Here is a 19,335-nt window from a genome sequence, read left to right as displayed (position 1 = left end):
AGCCAAAGAGAAATTCCTGTTGATCTCTAGTGGAATTCCAACACTCTCTCTTTAGGGAAGACTATGATTTCCTAGTGACTGAAGTATACCATTCCTACACATCACAATGCAAAGTTGCCCAGAGTTTTTGCTATAAAGCCATTTCTGGATACCTATTTTTCGTAAAGGATTTAACACAATGGAAACTATAAAGGCTTAAAAATGAGTATATATAACACAATAAAAATATCTACTCTTTCTTACACTCTTGTGTTTGTAAAGTCAAATATAGCAACCCATTTTATCATAACATAAACAGGTAGTGGTCAGGACATTCACCAACATCATCAAGAGGTGGTCTCACTTGAATATTCAGCATTATTTGTCCAGCTACACCCTTGTCTTGTGATACAGGATGTATTCATCAATAGTCAAAATATACTACCTCTATGTAGAGAAGGCGATAAAATAACCTATATAGTAAGGCTACTAGAAACTCTACAAACTTTCTCAGTATTCTTAACTCTCTGTGCAAAGGTATATTTGCTCCAAATATTTTATGTGACTACAAACAAGGTAGCAGAAGAAAAAAAAAACAAATCAACCTGTTAGAGATAACAATTTTTCATATTTCTCATGGTTGGCTAAAAACTATAATTGTTCACTTAATATCCATTTCTTCAAGAAATCTTTTAATATATTCAAAAGTATATATTTAATATACTTTGTTAGGGGCTAGCTACAATGTTTTTCTAAGTCCTATGTTTTAAAAACAATATTTGGAGGAAAGATTATTTTGTTTTCCTATCTTAATACTGAAGAATTCACCACCATCATTATCACCATCAATCTTCTTCCTCCTCCTCTTCCTCTTCCTATTCTTCCTATTCCTTCTCTTTCCTCCTCCTTGCAACTGAGTGGTTTCCACCTAAAATCCCAGCACTAGTGACTGAAGCTAGTCTGTACTACCTGGAATTTTCCAGGCCAGCTAAAGCTATATTGTGAACCTGTCTTCAAAAACAAGGTTGGTGGCTGATGCCTTCAGTCTCAGCACTCAGGAGGCAGAGGCCCAAGGATCTTTATGAGTTCCAGGCCCCAGCCTGGTATCTTAAAAATGAGGTTATATTGGTGTGATTAAAGTTTTTGAGCTCTTCATTCATTCTACATAATGATATCTGATCAGCTGCTTGATTTACAGTATTTCCCCTCTTCTGATATTGACTAATCTAATGATAGTGTTTTTTGATGTATAAATATTTTTAATTTGATGAGGGACAACTCATCCTTTTTATATTCTTATGCTTTTTCTTATCAGTTCCATAAAGATTTTGTTTTTCCATATTTTTCTCTAAACTATAAAGCTTTAGTTTTTCTGTTTAGTTTTGATCCATGCTGAGTTTTATATATGGTATAGTTCAGAGACCCTACTTTCTATTTTTCCTACTGGCTACCCATGTTTTCCAGCAGCAGTTATTGTTATGGCTGTTTTCCCAATGAGCAAGAGAAACAATCTTGAAATTATTATTTTGTAAAATGCCAATTTTGGAAAATACAGCCTTAATCTATACAAAAGCTCTTCTGTTTATTATTACTTAAGTATATATTTAGCCATTTACTTTGAAAAGAGAAGCTTTGGATATTAAACTATTACATTTAAATGAATACTGAAGATAATGAATATGTAGGGTAACTAAAATACCTTTAAGTAATTTTAGGAAGAAAATAATTATTTCTATTTTTGAACTTTATATGGATTTCTTTTTGATAAATTTACTTTTCTTTATAGCGTGAATTGGATGTACCATTCAAAGTTAAAGTTGGTCATATAGGTAAGCAATATTTATCCTTGGAATGTTTTTGCTTGGCATACAATGTAAATAAAAAACTATTATTGCTGTAATGTGATTTTCCTAATGTTTATGAGCATTAATTGAAAATATATTTGTGTGCCTTTTGTAGAACTTGGTGTATGCAGTATTTGAACAATAATTGCTCATTTTAGTAGATCTTAATGTTGAGAGTCAAAGCAGCCTGTAACAGACCTTAAGGAACTATGTCCATTTCTGTGTTTCTGACTAGTTATGTTTGATATTATTTAATAAATTCAAAGTGCATAACATCAAGAGGGTTTGGATCACGCAGACATTATCTCTAGGACAAAAATGTTCTTGATTGTGCTGTAGAAGAATTTTCAGGTTTTTTTTTAAATCTTTTATTTTTTTAAGATTTATTTATTATTATACATAAGTACACTGGAGCTGTCTCCAGACACTCCAGAAGAGGGCATCAGATCTCATTATGGATGGTTGTGAGCTACCATGTGGTTTGCTGGGATTTGAACTCAGGACCTTTGGAAGAGCAGTCAGTGCTCTTACCCTTTGAGCCATCTCTCCAGCTCCAATTTTCAGGTTTTTTATTCTAAAAAATAAAGTGCTTTTTTGTTTGTTTGTTTGTTTTGGGTTACTTTACTCATGTTTGTAAAGTATGAATTTAAATTAGATAAAGAATGAACTTAGTAGTTCATGTATTCATGTACTGGTAGAACATAAACTAAATGTAAGAATTTAACATGTTTAATAAAACTGTTAGGATTCCTAGCTTATTCTCTTGTGCATTTATTTAACTGTCATAGAGGTTGATTGAGATCATAGAGTCTTAAGTTGGAACTTTCAGTTTATTTTTATTTTTTTAGTTCCTATAGTTGGATTTATATAGTGTTACACTGTGAGTATCTGAGAAACTTACATAAAACTATTTTAATGGCTATCTTCCCAACTTTGTCTATTGTCCTTACAGTTGCTATTAGACCATATACCACAGAAAACTTTGTCATTGTTAGAATGTAAATTGTCTCGTTCTTTTAATGACAGTTTAGCATAGCTAAGAAGTAGAAGATAGCACCAGTTATTTTCCTTCTGACACGTTAGTTATTGGCTCTTTCTGATAGTTTGGATTGGTAATTTTCTTTTGTTTTGAAGGCTTATAACCAGTGCAAGGATTTTTCATAATCTAAGTTGATTTGATTTCATTTACTGTAACACAGTAATCTAAGGAATATTTTATCTGAATGGAATAATCATATTGAAAAACAATCTTATAAATAAATGTGTTATATGTTGTTTTTATCTTTTTTTTTTTCCTTTAGACAGGGTTTCTCTGTGTACCTCTGCTGTCCTGGAACTCACTCTGTAGACCAGGCTGGCCTTGAACTCAGAAATCCACCTGCCTCTGCAGGATTAAAGACCTGCACCACCACTGCCCAGCGTTATATGTTGTTTAAAACATTTGCCAGAAGTTACTTAAGTTTTATATTGATGATTTTTGAATTTTAGTGTATGTCAGTGTAACCTCAATTCAACAAAAAATTTAAAATATACCAAGAGAGGTTGAGGGTCTGAGTAGCTCTGTTTCTCATTGCTGTGGTGAGAGAGTGCCTGACAGAAGCACTGAGGGAAGGAAGGCTTGGGTTGCTTGGTTTGAGGGTGCACATCATCATGATGTAGAAGAGGTGACAGCAGGAGAATGACCTGCCTGTCACATTATGTCAGTAGTCAGGAAGAGGAAAGGAATGCTGGGGTTCAGGACGGTCTCTCCTCCATTCTCAGTGTGGGACTCCAGTCCCTGAGATTTTACTGCTTGCCTTTATAATGCTTTCCCTCTGCTAAATTCCTCTGGAAATACTCTTATGGACATTCTCAGAGGCTTGTTTCATAGGTGATTGCAAATCCTGTCAGGTTGATGGTCAGTATTAATCATCTCAGGGTTGATTCCAGCACCATCATGCAAAACTGTGTATAAAACAAAAGATAAGTTTATGTTTATACATATATAGAAGAAAAGTAGATAGACCTATTTTATTAAGAGCTTGTTTTTTGTTTGTTTTCCCTTTGTAAAATCTCACAAGAAATTAATTTTCAGATACTAGAAATAGAAAGCTCAGTAAACAAACAGAATCAATTAAGATGCTAATTGTATATATTTTATATAGTACCTGCCATCCTTTAATAATATATTTCATTTGTATGTGTTACTTTTATTGTGTTCCTAGCACTTTACTTGTATATTTATTTATTGTTTTATATGCCACAGAATATTTCCTGATATATTTGTTGAATGAAAATGTACCTATTTCTAAGTGAGTTGTATAGAAGTATAGTTAATTTTATAGGATTGTATGGTTCCTCTGACACTATTGCATGTTCTCCATATCATTCAAAGACTTCTTCTAATGTTTTATAGTAATTGATTGGTAGATACATGATGAATGAACAATATTCTTGTCTTTATTATTTAAATGTAGGTAGCCTTAAACTTAAAATTCCATGGAAAAACCTTTATACTCAACCAGTTGAAGCTGTTTTGGAAGACATTTTTTTACTCATAGTGCCTTCTTCTAGTAAGTCATTTAAAATTTATAATTTAAATTATTATTGTTTTAGATGGAAAAATCATATTTTATATTTTTGTTCTAAGGACTCTTGGTGAAGATATTTAGCATTTCAATTTAGGATTTGTTGGTTCAGATTGAGTTGCTTTTTTGTTTGTTTTAATTCTCAGTAGATTTTGTTCACATTATTTTCAGTGCTAAGTTTTTGAATTGAGTATATTTAAATTTCAAGTAATTGAATATTTTATATGATTTTTGTAGGAATAGAGTATGATCCTATCAAAGAAGAAAAGCAACTCATGGAAACAAAACAACAGGAACTGAAAAGAATTGAAGAAGCAAAACAGAAAGTAGTTGATCAAGGTAAAATATCAATAAACTCGTAGGAAAGGATGTAAATATTTATTGTATTAGCATATTGGTTTTGGCTAGATGTAATGAGATTATGTTACAAGCAGCAAACCATCTTATTACCTGGAAAGTTACATGGTTTGTGTGTTCTGTTACGTATGCAGAAATTTTACCTTACAAAAATTTAAGGCAAATAATTGTTGTGAGAATAAAGTTAGTTTTTAATATTAGCAAGTTTACCAAATACATCTTATTACCTTTCTAGCCTTTGTCTTTATATCCCGCTTATATTATTTACTCTTGAATATACTTAATCCTTTAATATGTTTATGTTTGCCTTAATCTATTCCCCCAATCTCTGCCTCAATTCATTGTAGGTCAAATGACTCATTATAATCCATTGATCATCAATGGAAGGGGAATCCCATAGAAACCTGATTTTTTTTTCAGCTATCTTCTTGTTACTATCACTAGGGACTTTCTATATCTTTGTTCTCACATCTTTTCTTTATAAGTCTTATCTCTTAGCTTGTAAATATACTATATCCAATTCTTATTTTAAAATTATAATTTTTTTCCACTGTTTTTCTTCTAATTTGTTTTTCATTGAATAACTACATATTTTAAAATCGTATAAATGATGACTTAAATATTCCTACAATATACTGATTTATGTTGTTTTTCTGAGGGAAGAAAAGGGTGTTGCTTTTTTTTTAATTATTATTTTTTTCTTAATGAGCAAAAGGCCTTGCTGTATGGCCTAGCCTGGTCTGGAATCTACCAAGTAGCCCAGGTTTTCCTTGGATCATGATGGGCTTGTGTTTGCCTCCTTAGTTGTAGGTGTCTGCCATCAGTAGACTATGAAGTTGTTTGTTTGTGTGTGTGTTTTGTCCTTAGTGAAAAATAAAATAAACTCTAAATAATTCATATTTTACCTCTTGGCAACATCAATGGAAACTTAGCACAATCTGTGGGAATATCACATGAATTCTACTTTCTTTGACACATTTCTTTTATATTCTTTGTAGTCATCCCTTTCCCTCCTAATTCTCTTTTCTAAGTCTGCTAGGCCTTTTCCTTTAAAAATTACTTTGTCAAGATAATACACCCCCCCTGCACACACAGATTTAAAAATAAAATAGTACAATAAGACTCAATATAAAAACAAAGTTTGTATTCATCCCTTTAGCCATGTCCCAGAGAAGTACCTTATTGCTTGAATAGGATGTGCAGCTCACAGTTGCAATAGGCTGCTTAGCTTATCTTACACATACATACTTCCTTTGATGTTGACCATTACAGTTGACCAAGTGATGTAAATGTTTACTACTAAGGCAGATATTCTGCTCTAATAACACGTCGTTTGTTTGTGTTGATTGATTGTTTGTATATTGTAAGGTAGAGTTTCACTGCATATGTCTGGCTGGTCTGGAACTCAAAAAGATTTGTCTGCCTCTGCCTCTGCTTCTTGAGTGCTGGGATTAAATGTGTGTGCCACCCTGCCTGGCAAATAAAAATTCAAAAATCATAGCTTTGTTCTTTACTTAGTATTAGTGAGTGAATGCAGATCTGGTTTCATTATGAGGACTTTTACTTTGTTCTTGTGTAGGCTCCTGCTGTTCCCATGTACTGTTTATCAGATTTTGGAGCCTGTTAGGTCTGTTTTGCCTGTGATGAATGCTTCTGGGTTCAGTATGCTGAACCACACAGGATAGTTTCTTAGCTACTGGGTTGGGCAAAGGGGACTCCTACACATTTGACTTCTTACCATACAGATCTTAAACCAATTCTTTAAAATAATTTTAATTTTATTTTACATGTAGGGGTGTTTTGTCGACAAGTCTGTACAACATTTGCATGCATAGTGTCTGAGTATGTCAGAGTGGGGCATCAGATCCTACAGACAACATCAGATGTCTGTAACTGCACTTACAGACAGTTGTGAGCCGCCATGTGGGTCTGGGAATTCAACCTGAAACAGCAGTCAGTGCTCTTAACCAGAGCCATCTCTCTAGCCCCTACACTGAGTTTTGTAACATCCCTTTCCATTATGGATGCTCCCAGATTGCCATTTTTGTTTAATGTCCTTGAATCTTTCATAATCTTGGTTTTAAAACTCTATCAGTGACAGCACCATTCTGGGTTGTTTAGGATTTAAATTTCTTCTTCAGTTTGTCTGAAGCCATCTGCTTTTTTGTTGCTTTTCCCAAGTCTTTTACTTTCTCCTGGCCTTGTGGATTTACAATTTTTCTGTGTTTTCTTTCCTTTATTTTTTCTTTAATGATGCCTTACTGAAAAATGGAAATTCATACAGTATAAATAATGTTTAATGAGAATTTATTAGGTCCAAAATACTAATGTTCAGTCCTATTTAAAACACTGATGATGCCTCAATATTAGGATAAAGTCTAAGTGCTTCAGCAAGATGTATTAAAAGCTCACGTTGGAGGGATCTACTTCCCTCTCCTTCATTCCTGGGTCGGTATCCAGCAGCCTCGTCCCCTGCCAGGCTGACTGCTCGATAGTTTACTGTCACATGCTCCCCACTTTGCAGCTTACCTTTTTAAATTCAATATTGTTTTGAAAGTTCTCAACATTAGGGTAACAGTTAAATATTTTAGGATGCAAATGATGTTTTCTGCAGCAACAGTATAGACTAAGAAGAGAAATAATTCTAGGATTAAGTTTTAAGGAAACCTGCCACCTAGTGATTGTACAGAGGAAGAAGCACACAAAATCTATTGAAGGATGGCAGAAATAGAAGGAGAATTGAAGTTTATGGTTGCATGGAAAGGAGTCATACTAAGAAGCAAATAATATCCTAGATCCTGGTGGGATATCAGCTAATATAAGAATTATCATTTTATTTTTGACATCTGGGTCATGTATTACCTTCAAAATAGTTGGGATCAGTGATAATGACAGAGGAGTTGTGGATTGCTGTTGATAGTGACAGAGGAATTGTGGATTGCTTTCGATATGCAGGTAGAGCCTGTGTTTGGGCAGTGGAAAAGGAAGGTGAGCTGAGAGTTTTAGAGACGAGCAGAGAGGGACAGAGAGACAAGAAAAGGACAGAGAAAGATGATCCACGTCTCCTGAAATAGCCTCCGGTAGCTATGAATATCATAGAAGAGCAATAGAATAATATAGGGTAATTTGTCCAATCTAAGTGGGCAGCTTGTGTATATATCAGTTGAGTTTTGAATTCTTTGAATAGACATTTTGTGAGTTGATAATTTACTGTTATAAATCTAACTGGATTTTGATTTTATTGGGTTACTGATTTGTGACTGCTATAGGGGGCAGATAGCTAGGAATGTGAGTGGGTTCAGCAGCAAGTGAACCATGGGGATAACCATGGGGGGCAGGAGACTGCTGTGGCTGGAGATATATATAGCATGGATTGTTTTTTAATAATTATGCACAGCAAAGAGTTATCTTCCTATAGCTTTACTTCCAAATTTAAAGGCAAGGTGTGCCAGAAGTAGAGAGCTGTGGGAATGTTTTTGAGGCTTTGAGAGAATGGATGAGATTATAAATACAGTTCTCATGTATGAAATTCTCAAATAAATAAGTGTATAAGACAAAGACTTTTGACATTATTTCTACACCTCCCTACCCTTCTCAGCTCCTCCTATGTCCCTTATCCCTCTCACGTATATGATCACTTCTATAATAATAATAGTAATTAATAATAATTATTAAATATTAAATAATATTAAAACTATTTAAAATTAATATATCTATATATTTATATTATATACAATATGAAATATTTATGAATTTAATATATAATACAAATAAAATTTGATAAATTAAATTATCATTAAATACTAATAATAATTCCACATGTGTGCACATGTACAGTGTATGTATAAGTGGAACCTGCTCAGTCTGTTTAAAGTCACTCTGATGTACATGTGTTCATGGTTGACGTCTTGGGATTGGATAACCTTTCCTGAGGCTTTTCAGGAAAACACTGATTCTCCCTTTCTAAGCAGTCCTTAGTTATCTGTAGGTCTTGATGTAGGGATGAGGCCTTCTGAGTCTCCCATCCATGCTGGCATTGTGCAGCATTGTGTGTTATTTGTTTAGGCAATCATATTGTTACGATTTTATGGTTGGGTTTCCTGACATTTGTAGAAGACACTGTGTCATGGCAGATGTCCTTGTCCTCTGGCCCTTTCATTCAGGTTATAAAATTTAATACTAATGAATTTAACAAAATTGGCTGCAGCCTAATGAGACAAGAAACTAGTTTTTAAACATTTTGCATTTAGTTGCTTTTGAGAGAGTGACCTTTGATATGAAAGATTTTGGAAATCTCAAGTGACCTATGTAAAGTGTTTTACATTTTCTTTAACAAGGCAATATTTTACTTTAATATATGGATAATTTCAAGGTTTGTGTTTCATTCAATTTAAAAAAGAATATTTGCAATTTTAGAAAAACCTCAGGAGGAGAAACAGGACACTTTTACAGAAAAGTTAATTACTCAAATCATAAAGAACCTTCAAGTGCAAATTTCCAATATCCATGTTCGTTATGAAGATGATGTAAGTATTTTATCCTCATGTATGTATTTGACTGTGTGTGGCCTTTGCTCTGTAGTGAGCAGCTTAGTAAATACTGGGAGGTGGAAGGACAGAGAGCTGATGACCATGAGATCTTTTCATTTTATTGTTACATTTTCAGTGGGCACTTGATTAGACTTTGCTAAACTGTTTAAACTTTTGAGTTATGAGAGCAGTGTCTTGGGAGTTAATGAATTCCACAGATTTTTTTACCTCCAGCAAAGAGCACTGGCTTAAGAATAAGTAGAGCTAACTTAATTATGCTCTTCAGTAGTTTATTGTTTTAAGTATTTATTTAGTTGCTGTTCTAGTTTTTTTTCTATTGCTGTGAAAACATACCCTGACAAACACATCTTCCCCACACTTCATTTCTTTCTTTATTGATTGATTTACTTTACATACCGATTGCAGCCCTCTCCTTCCTCTGCTCCCAGTCCTACCCTTAGAAATTCCTTCCCTCACTTTCTCCTCTTCTCTGAAGAGAAGGGGAAGTCTGGCCTTGGGTGCCACCCTGCCTTGGGACATACAGTTCCATCAGGGTTAAGAGCATCTTCTCCCACTGAGGCCCAGTCAGGCAGTCCTGCTAGAGGAAGGAGATCCAGTGGCAGGCCACAGAGTCAGAGGCATCTCCTACTTCATAAGGAATCCACATGGAGACCAAGCTGCACATCCGCTACAAATGTGTAGGGGCCTGACAAAAGTCTTTAAGAGAGAAATGTTTTATTGGCTACAACTCAGGTTACAGTCAGGGCAAGAATGTGAAACAGAGAGTTGTATGCACATTTGTCAAAGTAGAAACAGAGTAAATATGCATGCCTATATTCAGTTCTCTTTTTCCACTTTAACATAGTACAGGACCCAAACCCAGGGGGTGATGTCATCCAAAGAGGGCTGCATGCCAGTTAACATCATCAAGACAATCACCCCACCCTACACACTCTTTGTCCTATGATACCAGCCTACAAAGCAACCTGACCTTGACAGTTCCTCATTGGGATCCTGCTCTAGTGATTCCAGATTGTGGCAAGGTCACAATTAAAGATAACCATTCCATTTGCATTAAATGTTGCTATATCATTTTTGACAAGTTTACTAAATCCTATGTGGTAGAAAAGGCACAACTCCAGTACATGCAACCTAGAGAATTGTCATTGGCCTGGCTTTCTTTTGGTTCTTAGAAGAAACAATTCTTTTAAAGAGCCTCCTTTGGATTCAAACTATTTTTTTTTTTAGCAATTAAAACTTAACAAAAAATAGGATTTTTACAATGAAAACATACATAAATCTTTGTATGTACCTTTCTCCTTTCCCCTTTTAAAATTAAAGTTATTCGTATAACACAAGTTTCATGACCTAATACTGTCACACCTATGAGAGGCACTCAACAGCTATGGATGTGTGAGAGCTTCCAGATGCTTGCAGCTTAAAAGATGACAGAAGAGCCTGAGGTTGAAACAAAACAAAACAAAAGTCTAGTGTATACATGGAAAGACCAAGTCTATTTAAAAATGCTCAAAGTAGTATGCCTTTGAGTCTAAAGTATTTACTTTAGACTCAAATGATTTTACATTCTAAAGTAATTCTAGAGATTGATATTTTTAAACATATTTGTGGAAAATTTATATGCAAATAATTTTTTTTCTATCAGAAGTTGGGCCTGAAAACAGTGGCTGTCTCACCTGTTAAGCTTCAGTCCATCCCAGGAAGCAGCAGAGCTTCTGAACTGTGCCCACGCAGGTGCCAATGGTGATTACCTACCTTGGTTTGCTTAGCTGCAATCTGGTGCTGAGACCAGGGCCTTGCATTCTGCCTGATTTGTTCTTAAGGAGAATAATAGTTATCAAAGAGGAGCCTGGAGTGAAGGACTATCCAGAGGTACAGGTCTAAAGCAAAGCAGCAGGTTTACTTTTGCCTCTGCCACCTGACTTTTTCTACTCAGTGGACACACAATTTTGTTTTTAGAAAAAAAAATAGAGAAGAATTGTCCTGAAAAATAATGTTTTTGAATATTTGGAATAAGATATTTCTCAGATATTTAACTGTTTCTATGAATTGATTTTTGTCCAATTGACAAACCATCTAATTTACTTTGTTTTTCTTCAGATCACAAATCGAGACAAACCACTTTCTTTTGGTATTTCCCTTCAAAATATCAGCCTTCAGGTAATTGATTCAAAAAGAAAATGTGTAGCATAGTTAGATATATGGTTATGTCAGTATCAGAAGTCTGCCAGGTATGTGTTTGGTTGGCGTGTAGAGCTGGTATAGGAAGACATTAGACTTGATTAGAATTGTTGATTTTGCTTTTTAAGTTGATACAGGTATATTTATGGTTCTTCTCTATGTTGCCTCTTTTTATTTTACTATGTTTTTCACTTTTATCTTTCTAGCTACATATAATACAGTTCAAATTTACTCCAGTTCAGTATTGCATTTTCTATTTAGTATATTTTGTTTGTTTGTTTGTTTGTTTTTTTAAAACATGGTTCTGAGGGTAAAAAAGAAAAGATCGGGGTTTAGGGGCAGACCCAGATATTAGTAGGTAACAGTGGATGGTATGTACTGTCAGTGCTGCTGACAGGTTGAAAAATATAGAGAATTACTAGTTATGTTTAGCAATATGAAAATTATTGCTACAATAACAGCAGTAGGTTTATTTATTGAAAATATTTTATGTGTATTTGTATGTGCCTGAGTTTATTTATGTGTACCACATGCACATGACAGGAGCCCACAGAAATCAGAGGGGTGAGTGTTGGATTGCGTGAACTAGAGGTACAGGTGATTGTGAGTCACAATGTCAGTGCTTGGAACTGAAACCTGGTCCTTTGCAACAGGCATCCTCACTCTAACCCCTGAATCATCTTTGCAGCTCCACAGACAGGGCCTTTCATTATTAACTTTGGAGGTTCCTAGAAACTTGTCTGCCATATGAGACTCATACTGTTACAAACTCTTGGCTTGGCATTCTGATATATGTTTACTTGTATGTTTATTATCACTAGTTGTTGCAGTGAAGGGGCTTGGCATGATAGATTAGCCGTCTACCACCAAGCCATTTCTTTAGTGTGAAATCTATGCTTTAAAAGTCACCCCTGGAGATCATAATTCATGCTAAAGTTTGGGATCTATTCTTCTAGTCAGTTCTTCACACAGCAGTGGGACTATCTCTCTAATATCAGAGTGTTAGCCAACACTCTGGAAGCTGAAGTAATACCATGAGCTCAAGGCCATTTGGGCACCAAAACCCTGTTTTGAAAGAAAGTAATCATATACAAATAAAGATCTGATTGCTGTATTTCCCACTTCTTATTTCTAATAAATTTAATTGTTTTGGCTTGAACCTGGGGCCTTTGGCAGCACTCCTCGACAAGTATTCTTCATGTGCACCTGCTCTTGTCCTCACTGACTGATTATTTTGAGTTTAAAGTCTGGAGTCTTGTCTTTAGTGTGTATAAAACCTTTGAAATCTGACCCTAAGTAACATTTGGTTTTTCATTTTTCCTTCCTGTGTTTTATTCTTTGGCCATATCTTCGGGCTCTTTTAAAATAAGAACAAAAACAAAAACAAAAACCCAAACAAAACCAATCAATATAAAACAAAGAAACAAAATCAAAACAAACAAGCTAGCAGACCCAACTCTATCATCTTGGCTTACAGTAAATAGTAGCTATTCCTGGTGTGTGGACTATGGTGATTATCAAGCTTTAGAAATGAGTTCTTTCAGCAAGTGTTAGGTTAGGCATCATATCTGGCACACATTTGAGTTTGAATTTTTTTTTCTTGCCATGTTTTGTGTGCTGTATATTGGACCTCCAAAATTACTTGTTTGAAATTGCTCATTTCTGTTTGTTTTTGACCAGTGAGTTCTTTGAAAGCAAAGGGTTAGTGTTAGTGGTCTGATAATACTATTTTTGACTAAATGATAGATATGTTTTCAAAGGCATTTTCATGGCAAATTGGTCTTAGGGTATGATAATGATCTGCTTATTATATATAATGTTCTTTTTCCATTCCCCTCTTCAGACAACTGATCAATACTGGATTCCATGTTTGCATGATGATACTGAAAAACTAGTTCGGAAGGTAAAATAAATTCTATCCCATGGACTTGATAAAAGGAAATTTTAGAAAAATGATTTGTGTGTGTGTGTGTGTAAACATGTGGATTATGTCTATTTGCGTTACTTTGAATAAGATTCAATTACTTGAGACTTCTGAGCATAGCAAAAATTAAAAATTCTTTAAAAAAAATAACAGAAATAATAAACTTTTTATTTTCAGCTAATCCGGTTAGATAATCTCTTTGCTTACTGGAATGTGAACTCTCAGATGTTTTATCTGAATGATTATGATGAATCATTGGTAAGTTAAGTATTTATATGCATATTTGTTGTATTATATTTTGTATAATGTTTAACTCCTACCAATTCTAGATCTAGTATTATTTCTGAACAAAATCCAGTAGTTTTAGAAACATAATTAACTGGAACATTCTTTCATAATAGTTAATAATACATTTTGAATGATTTTTCAGTACTTTTAAATACTCTTGTAGATAACATAAATTTATAGGATAAAGATATTAGCATAAATATAAATAACAACTATTTGCCTTTTAATAGGAAGCCTTGAAAAATGGTATTGTCAATGAAAATATTGTTCCAGAAGGTTATGATTTTGGTAAGTTATTAGATAATATAAAAATATAATTAGAAAAATTAGTACAAACTATTATGTTAATATTGCTGATATACTAGGTTATTTTATATTAAACTTTCTCCTAGTTTTATATATATATTTATTTATATATGTGTATATATATAACATATACTTTTCAACTTATTAAAATCAAAATACCTTTTTAACATATTTTGTTGGAAAATTTGGTTATATTTCAAAACTAGGAGAAAATATCTAACACAAGAGAATATTAATAAATTGTGTTAAATCTTAATTACTATTCAATATTGATTATAGTTATGTTTATTAAGATAGTTTACAATCATAAGTACAGTTAAATATACCTAGCTGGTATAGTTGTAGTGGTGTTATGATCTTTGTATAAAAAGTATACAAATATATATATATTTTTGAGACAAACTCTCATTCAGTAGCCCAGGCCTGCATCCAACTTATGGCAGTCTATTTACCTTACCTAAATGCTGTGATTAAAGATATATCTCACTTAAAAATGTGTATCTTTTATTGTTATTTTATGTGAGCATATATAACCCTCTGGTAGAACTGGCCTTCTGGAACTCACTGTATAGTTCAGGATGATAACAAATGCACAGAGAAGATAGATCCTCCTGCCGCAGACTCCCAATGCTTGGATTAAAGGCATGTGCCTCTGTGTCTGGCCTGTGTATTACTTTTATAATGATAAGATAATTGCTAAAATATAGAGGAAAAATAATTTAAAAATATTTATTAGCTTTGAGGATACTCAATGTCAACTGTTCTTGCTTATCTTAGTTCTTCTTCAGAGTTTTGTTAGCATCCATGAAATTCCTTTATGTATTGCTGGTTTTGATAACCTTTTCATAATTTCCTTAACTGGCAGTTCTGCTAACAGTGACAGGTTTTGTTATTGTTGTCTTTGTTTTTTGTTTTCAGTTCAGGGGATTGATTGTTACTGAGCTACATACCCAGTCCCTTTGACAAATCTTATTCTCAGTATTTTAGAATTAGTTTTGTTCCTGTTTTCTTCTCAGAGGAAATAAGAAGTCAGATAACTATTATATGTTTATGATTCTCAGATACATTAAGATTTGACTAATCTCCTGTGAATTAGTCAGAGCAAATTGGAGAAAGAAAATAATAACTGAAAAGGGGATTTGGATAACAGAATCAGATGGTGGAAAGTAGAAAGAATGCTACAGGAATGATGTAGGAATGGCAGATGAAAGGAATGGATGCTATATCTGAAGAACCCTGTATTCTAAAGAAGACCCTCTACCCATGAACATTGTTGAGGGTCAGAATGTTTCTGTACTACTGTGTTAGAAAAACTGTGTAAATTGACCTCTGTAACTCATGAAGACTCTTGGAGCTGTATCTCCAGGCTGTGCTCCATGTAGGACTCTCTTAGCAAGGTCCTGGGGAAAGTTACTGGTTCCTGGCTACTGTTAGCTGCTATGTAGTACAGATGGCTGATCCTGAGGAGGTCCTTTGTGCAGTAGGAACCAGACACTGGAGAAGCCAGTGAGATATTATATTAGAGATAGGTGTAGTGAACCTTCCTCTGTAGAAGCTGGTTAAATGAACATGCTGGGACCTGACTCCTGATATAACTCCTGATGATTCTCTTAACGTACCACTATGCTAGCTGGTAAAGGAAAAAAAAATACTAATGCCCTAAAAGTATTTTTTCCTTTTTTTAAATAAACATTGAAAAGTGAATTTGATGTTCATAAGTTGATAGCTACATACTCATTTCTCCTTGCCTTCTATGTACTCTCCTTTCCTTTTCTTCTAGTTAATGGGATAAATATAGCTTTTATATATTGAGCTAGGAATGATCCAGTAGAACACGAACATTTAATGATCAAGAGATTTGGGAGAGTTTGTGAATTGATGTGGGAGAAGGGGATGACATCTGTTGCATAAATGGGAGTAGAATTTTAGGGACAGGACATAATCAGTTCATCTTGTAAGACAGTTTAGTTGTAAGAGAAGAATCTTGGTATTGACTAAATCAATAGGGATGGAGTAGGAGTTAATGGAGTTTCTCTTCAGAATATGTATGCATGCATTTTTAAAAACATCTTAAGTAGTACTATGTCCAATTTCCTGAGGAACCACCAAACTGATTTCCAGAGTGGTTGTACCAGCTTTCAGTCCCACCAGCAATGAAGGAGTGTTCCTCTTTCACAACCTCTCCAGCATCTGCTGTCACCTAAGTTTTTGATCTTAGCGATTCTGACTGGTGTGAGGTGGAGTCTCAGAGTTGTTTTGATTTGCATTTCCCTGATGACTAAGGATATTGAACATTTCTTTAGGTGCTTTTCAGCCATTCGGTATTCCTCAGTTGAGAATTCTTTGTTTAGTTCTGTACCCCATTTTTTAATAGGGTTATTTGGTTCTCTGGAGTCTAACTTCTTGAGTTCTTTGTATATACTGGATAAAAGCCCTCTTTTGGATATAGAATTGGTAAAGATCTTTTCCCAATCTGTTGGTTACAGTTTTCTCCTATTGACAGTGTCCTTTGCCTTGCAAAAGCTTTGTAATTTTATGAGATCCCATTTGTCAATTCTTGATCTTAGAGCATAAGCTATTGGTGTTCTGTTCAGGAAATTTTCCCCTGTGCCCATGTGCTTGTGGCTCTTCCCCACTTTCTTTTTTATTAGTTTCAGTGTACCTGGTTTTATGTGGAGGTCCTTGATCCACTTGGACTTGAGCTATACCACTTCTGGGCATATACCCAGAAGATGCTCCAACATGTAATAAGGTCACATGCTCCACTATGTTCATAGCAGCCTTATTTATAATAGCCAGAAGCTGGAAACAACCCAGATGTCCCTAACAGAGAAATGGATACAGAAAATGTTGTACATCTACACAATGGAGTACTTCTCAGCTATTAAAAACAATGAATTTATGGAATTCTTAGGGAAGTGGATGGATCTGGAGAATATCATCCTGAGTGAGGTAACCCAATCACAAAAGAACATACATGCTATGCACTCACTGATAAGTGGTTATTAGCCCAGAAGCTCGGAATACCCAAGATACAATCCACAAACCACAAGAATTTCAAGAAGAAGGAAGACCAAAGTGTGTATACTTCAGTCCTTCTTAGAAGGGGGAACAAAATACCCATGGAAGTAGTTGTAGAGACAAACTATGGAGCAGAGACTGAAGGAAGGACAATCCAGAGACTGCCCCACCTGGGAATCCATCCCATATACAGTCACCAAACTCAGAGACTATTGTGGATGCCAGTAAGTGCTATCTGACAGGAGCCTGATATAGCTGTCTCCTGAGAGGCTCTGACAGTACCCGACTAATACAGAAGTAGAGGCTTACAGCCATCCATTGGATTGAGCACAGGGTCCCCAATAAAGGAGCCTAGAGAAAAGACCCAAGGAGCTGAAGGGTTTGCAGTCCCATAGAAGGAACAACAATATGAACTAACCACTACCCTTAGAGCTCCCAGAGACTAAACCACCAACCAAAGAATACACATGGTGGGACTCATGGCTCCCAGTTGCATATGTATAGCAGAGGATGGCCTAGTATTGAAGGCATCTGAAGAGAGAAGAGGCTACAAAATAATAGTCTACATCTAGCAGTGTTTTTGAAGTACGGTTCAAATTAGTAGCATTATCATCATTTGGAAGCTTGTTAGTCGTTTGCATTCTGGGCCTGTCCAGGGCCTTTTGCATCCAACTCTATGGGATGAGGCTTTTCACTCATAAGCTCTTCAGGTGATTCTGATGAGTTTCAGTTTGCGCCTAGAGCCATGTGGTCAGATTACATTTTGCAGGCACCAAATCTGACACATATCTTCCATTGTTTCTTTGAAACAATTCTTTAAAAGTGGAATATTCATTCTTGACTAACTTGTAATAGTAACTTTTAATTCCTCAGATAAAGGGATGAGCTAAGAGCAAATACAGGGTTTTGGATGAGCCCAGAGTATTTCTTTCTCTGTTCTATGTGTAGGCCTAGGCCTGTAAACTTCTAGCTTCTGTACAATCTAATCTAGGCCTAGAATGTTTAACCCTCTGAGACTTACTGCTAATAAACTCACACTTTCTAGTTCTTTCTGATCTCTGGCTGGCTGGGTAACTCAGTTGTTCTGGCTCAAATTCCTCTGTAACCTGACTGATTCAATCTGTCTTCTCTCCTTGTTCTGCCTGGCCTTACACTGACTTTAGCAATTTGTTCTAGTCTTCTGGCTCCTTAATCCTCTGGCTTTAACTACCCTCTGCTGACCTACACTGAACTATCTGAGCTTATCACTAATGAATTCAACTCCACTGTACTGTGCTCACCACACTAACTCCTAACTATCAACTCTGAACTGCAATGAACTGAACTGACTTGAAATCAACTAGCTGAACTGATTCAACTCTTTCTCCCTGTATTGCTCTTAAGGAGGCTCTTTCCCTGTCCTCCTGAGAGTTAGGTGAATTCTATCTCTTGACTTGCTCTCTCAAATCTTTCTATGATTCATTACTTTGTCCCTCCCTCAATTAGACATCACTTTCATACATGGCTGCTTTCTTTTACAAAGTAATTTTACCTTAAAGGTGTATACCAAGGGCATGTCTGTTTTCCAGCCAGATGGATTTAATGGTGTCCAGTGTGTCTACATTCCAGCCAGATCACACAGATGTAGGTCTTTGCATGTGATCCCTTTTCAGAGCAGCCATGTTGCTAGATTAAAATTCCTCCACTAACCGACCATGAAGAATAGGCTATAGCATGGATATGATCAGTTCCCACAGAAACAAATAAGTTAAACTTAAAAACAAAATTTTAAAATTAATTGATGATGGATCTTTAGCAGGTCAAGATGAGTACAAGGAGTGCTGTGTGATTTTTGCCCCTCTGTATTATTAAGAGTCTACTTAATATTTATAGTATTAAATTGAGTTATTATGATTGGGATATTTCTGGCTACATTGTGCTGTTGGTGGGTTTTCCTGAGCAAGTACTGCTAGAGTAAGAAGGGCAGTGTTATTGAGGGGTGGTTAAAATAACTGGTAAGAGGAGGATTGGAGGAGAAGTGGGGAAAGGATGCTACTGGGTATGAAGGTACCTTTAGGTAGGAGCAAAGAGATTGGGTGTGCAATTTCACAGTAGGCTGAATAGGTAACAACATGTATGTTTCAGAAAGCTAGAAAGTGAGGGTAGAGAAATGGCTTAGCTGGTCAAGAGTGCTTGCTGCTTAGCTATGAGGACTAGAATCTGGATGCCTTTAACTCCATTTCCAAGGGTCTGATGAGCTAATCTATCCTCTCCTCTCTGAGTGTTCTCCAAACCCCCAAATATTTTTTTTTATTAGATATTTTCTTTATTTACAATATCTC

At 35.2% G+C, this 19,335-nt stretch overlaps 1 protein-coding gene across 3 annotated transcripts in view; it reads left to right on the top strand.

Moving 5' to 3' along the window:
* Vps13a (vacuolar protein sorting 13 homolog A) overlaps nucleotides 1–19,335 on the top strand; it is a 191,877-nt gene that overhangs the window by 16,222 nt on the left and 156,320 nt on the right. For all 3 annotated transcript variants that reach the window (XM_031389843.1, XM_031389844.1, XM_031389845.1), the window contains exons 3-10: nucleotides 1,766–1,808; nucleotides 4,280–4,375; nucleotides 4,628–4,729; nucleotides 9,164–9,273; nucleotides 11,395–11,454; nucleotides 13,319–13,378; nucleotides 13,577–13,657; nucleotides 13,918–13,975. In XM_031389843.1, the coding sequence (XP_031245703.1) occupies nucleotides 1,766–1,808; nucleotides 4,280–4,375; nucleotides 4,628–4,729; nucleotides 9,164–9,273; nucleotides 11,395–11,454; nucleotides 13,319–13,378; nucleotides 13,577–13,657; nucleotides 13,918–13,975 (610 nt within the window). The remainder of the gene's footprint in view (nucleotides 1–1,765; nucleotides 1,809–4,279; nucleotides 4,376–4,627; nucleotides 4,730–9,163; nucleotides 9,274–11,394; nucleotides 11,455–13,318; nucleotides 13,379–13,576; nucleotides 13,658–13,917; nucleotides 13,976–19,335) is intronic.

The sequence above is a fragment of the Mastomys coucha genome, unplaced genomic scaffold, assembly GCF_008632895.1.
Source record: "Mastomys coucha isolate ucsf_1 unplaced genomic scaffold, UCSF_Mcou_1 pScaffold21, whole genome shotgun sequence".
NCBI classification, from domain to species: Eukaryota; Metazoa; Chordata; class Mammalia; order Rodentia; family Muridae; genus Mastomys; species Mastomys coucha.
The sequence above is the reverse complement of the archived record's forward strand: the minus strand, read 5'-3'. Positions and strand labels throughout refer to the sequence as shown.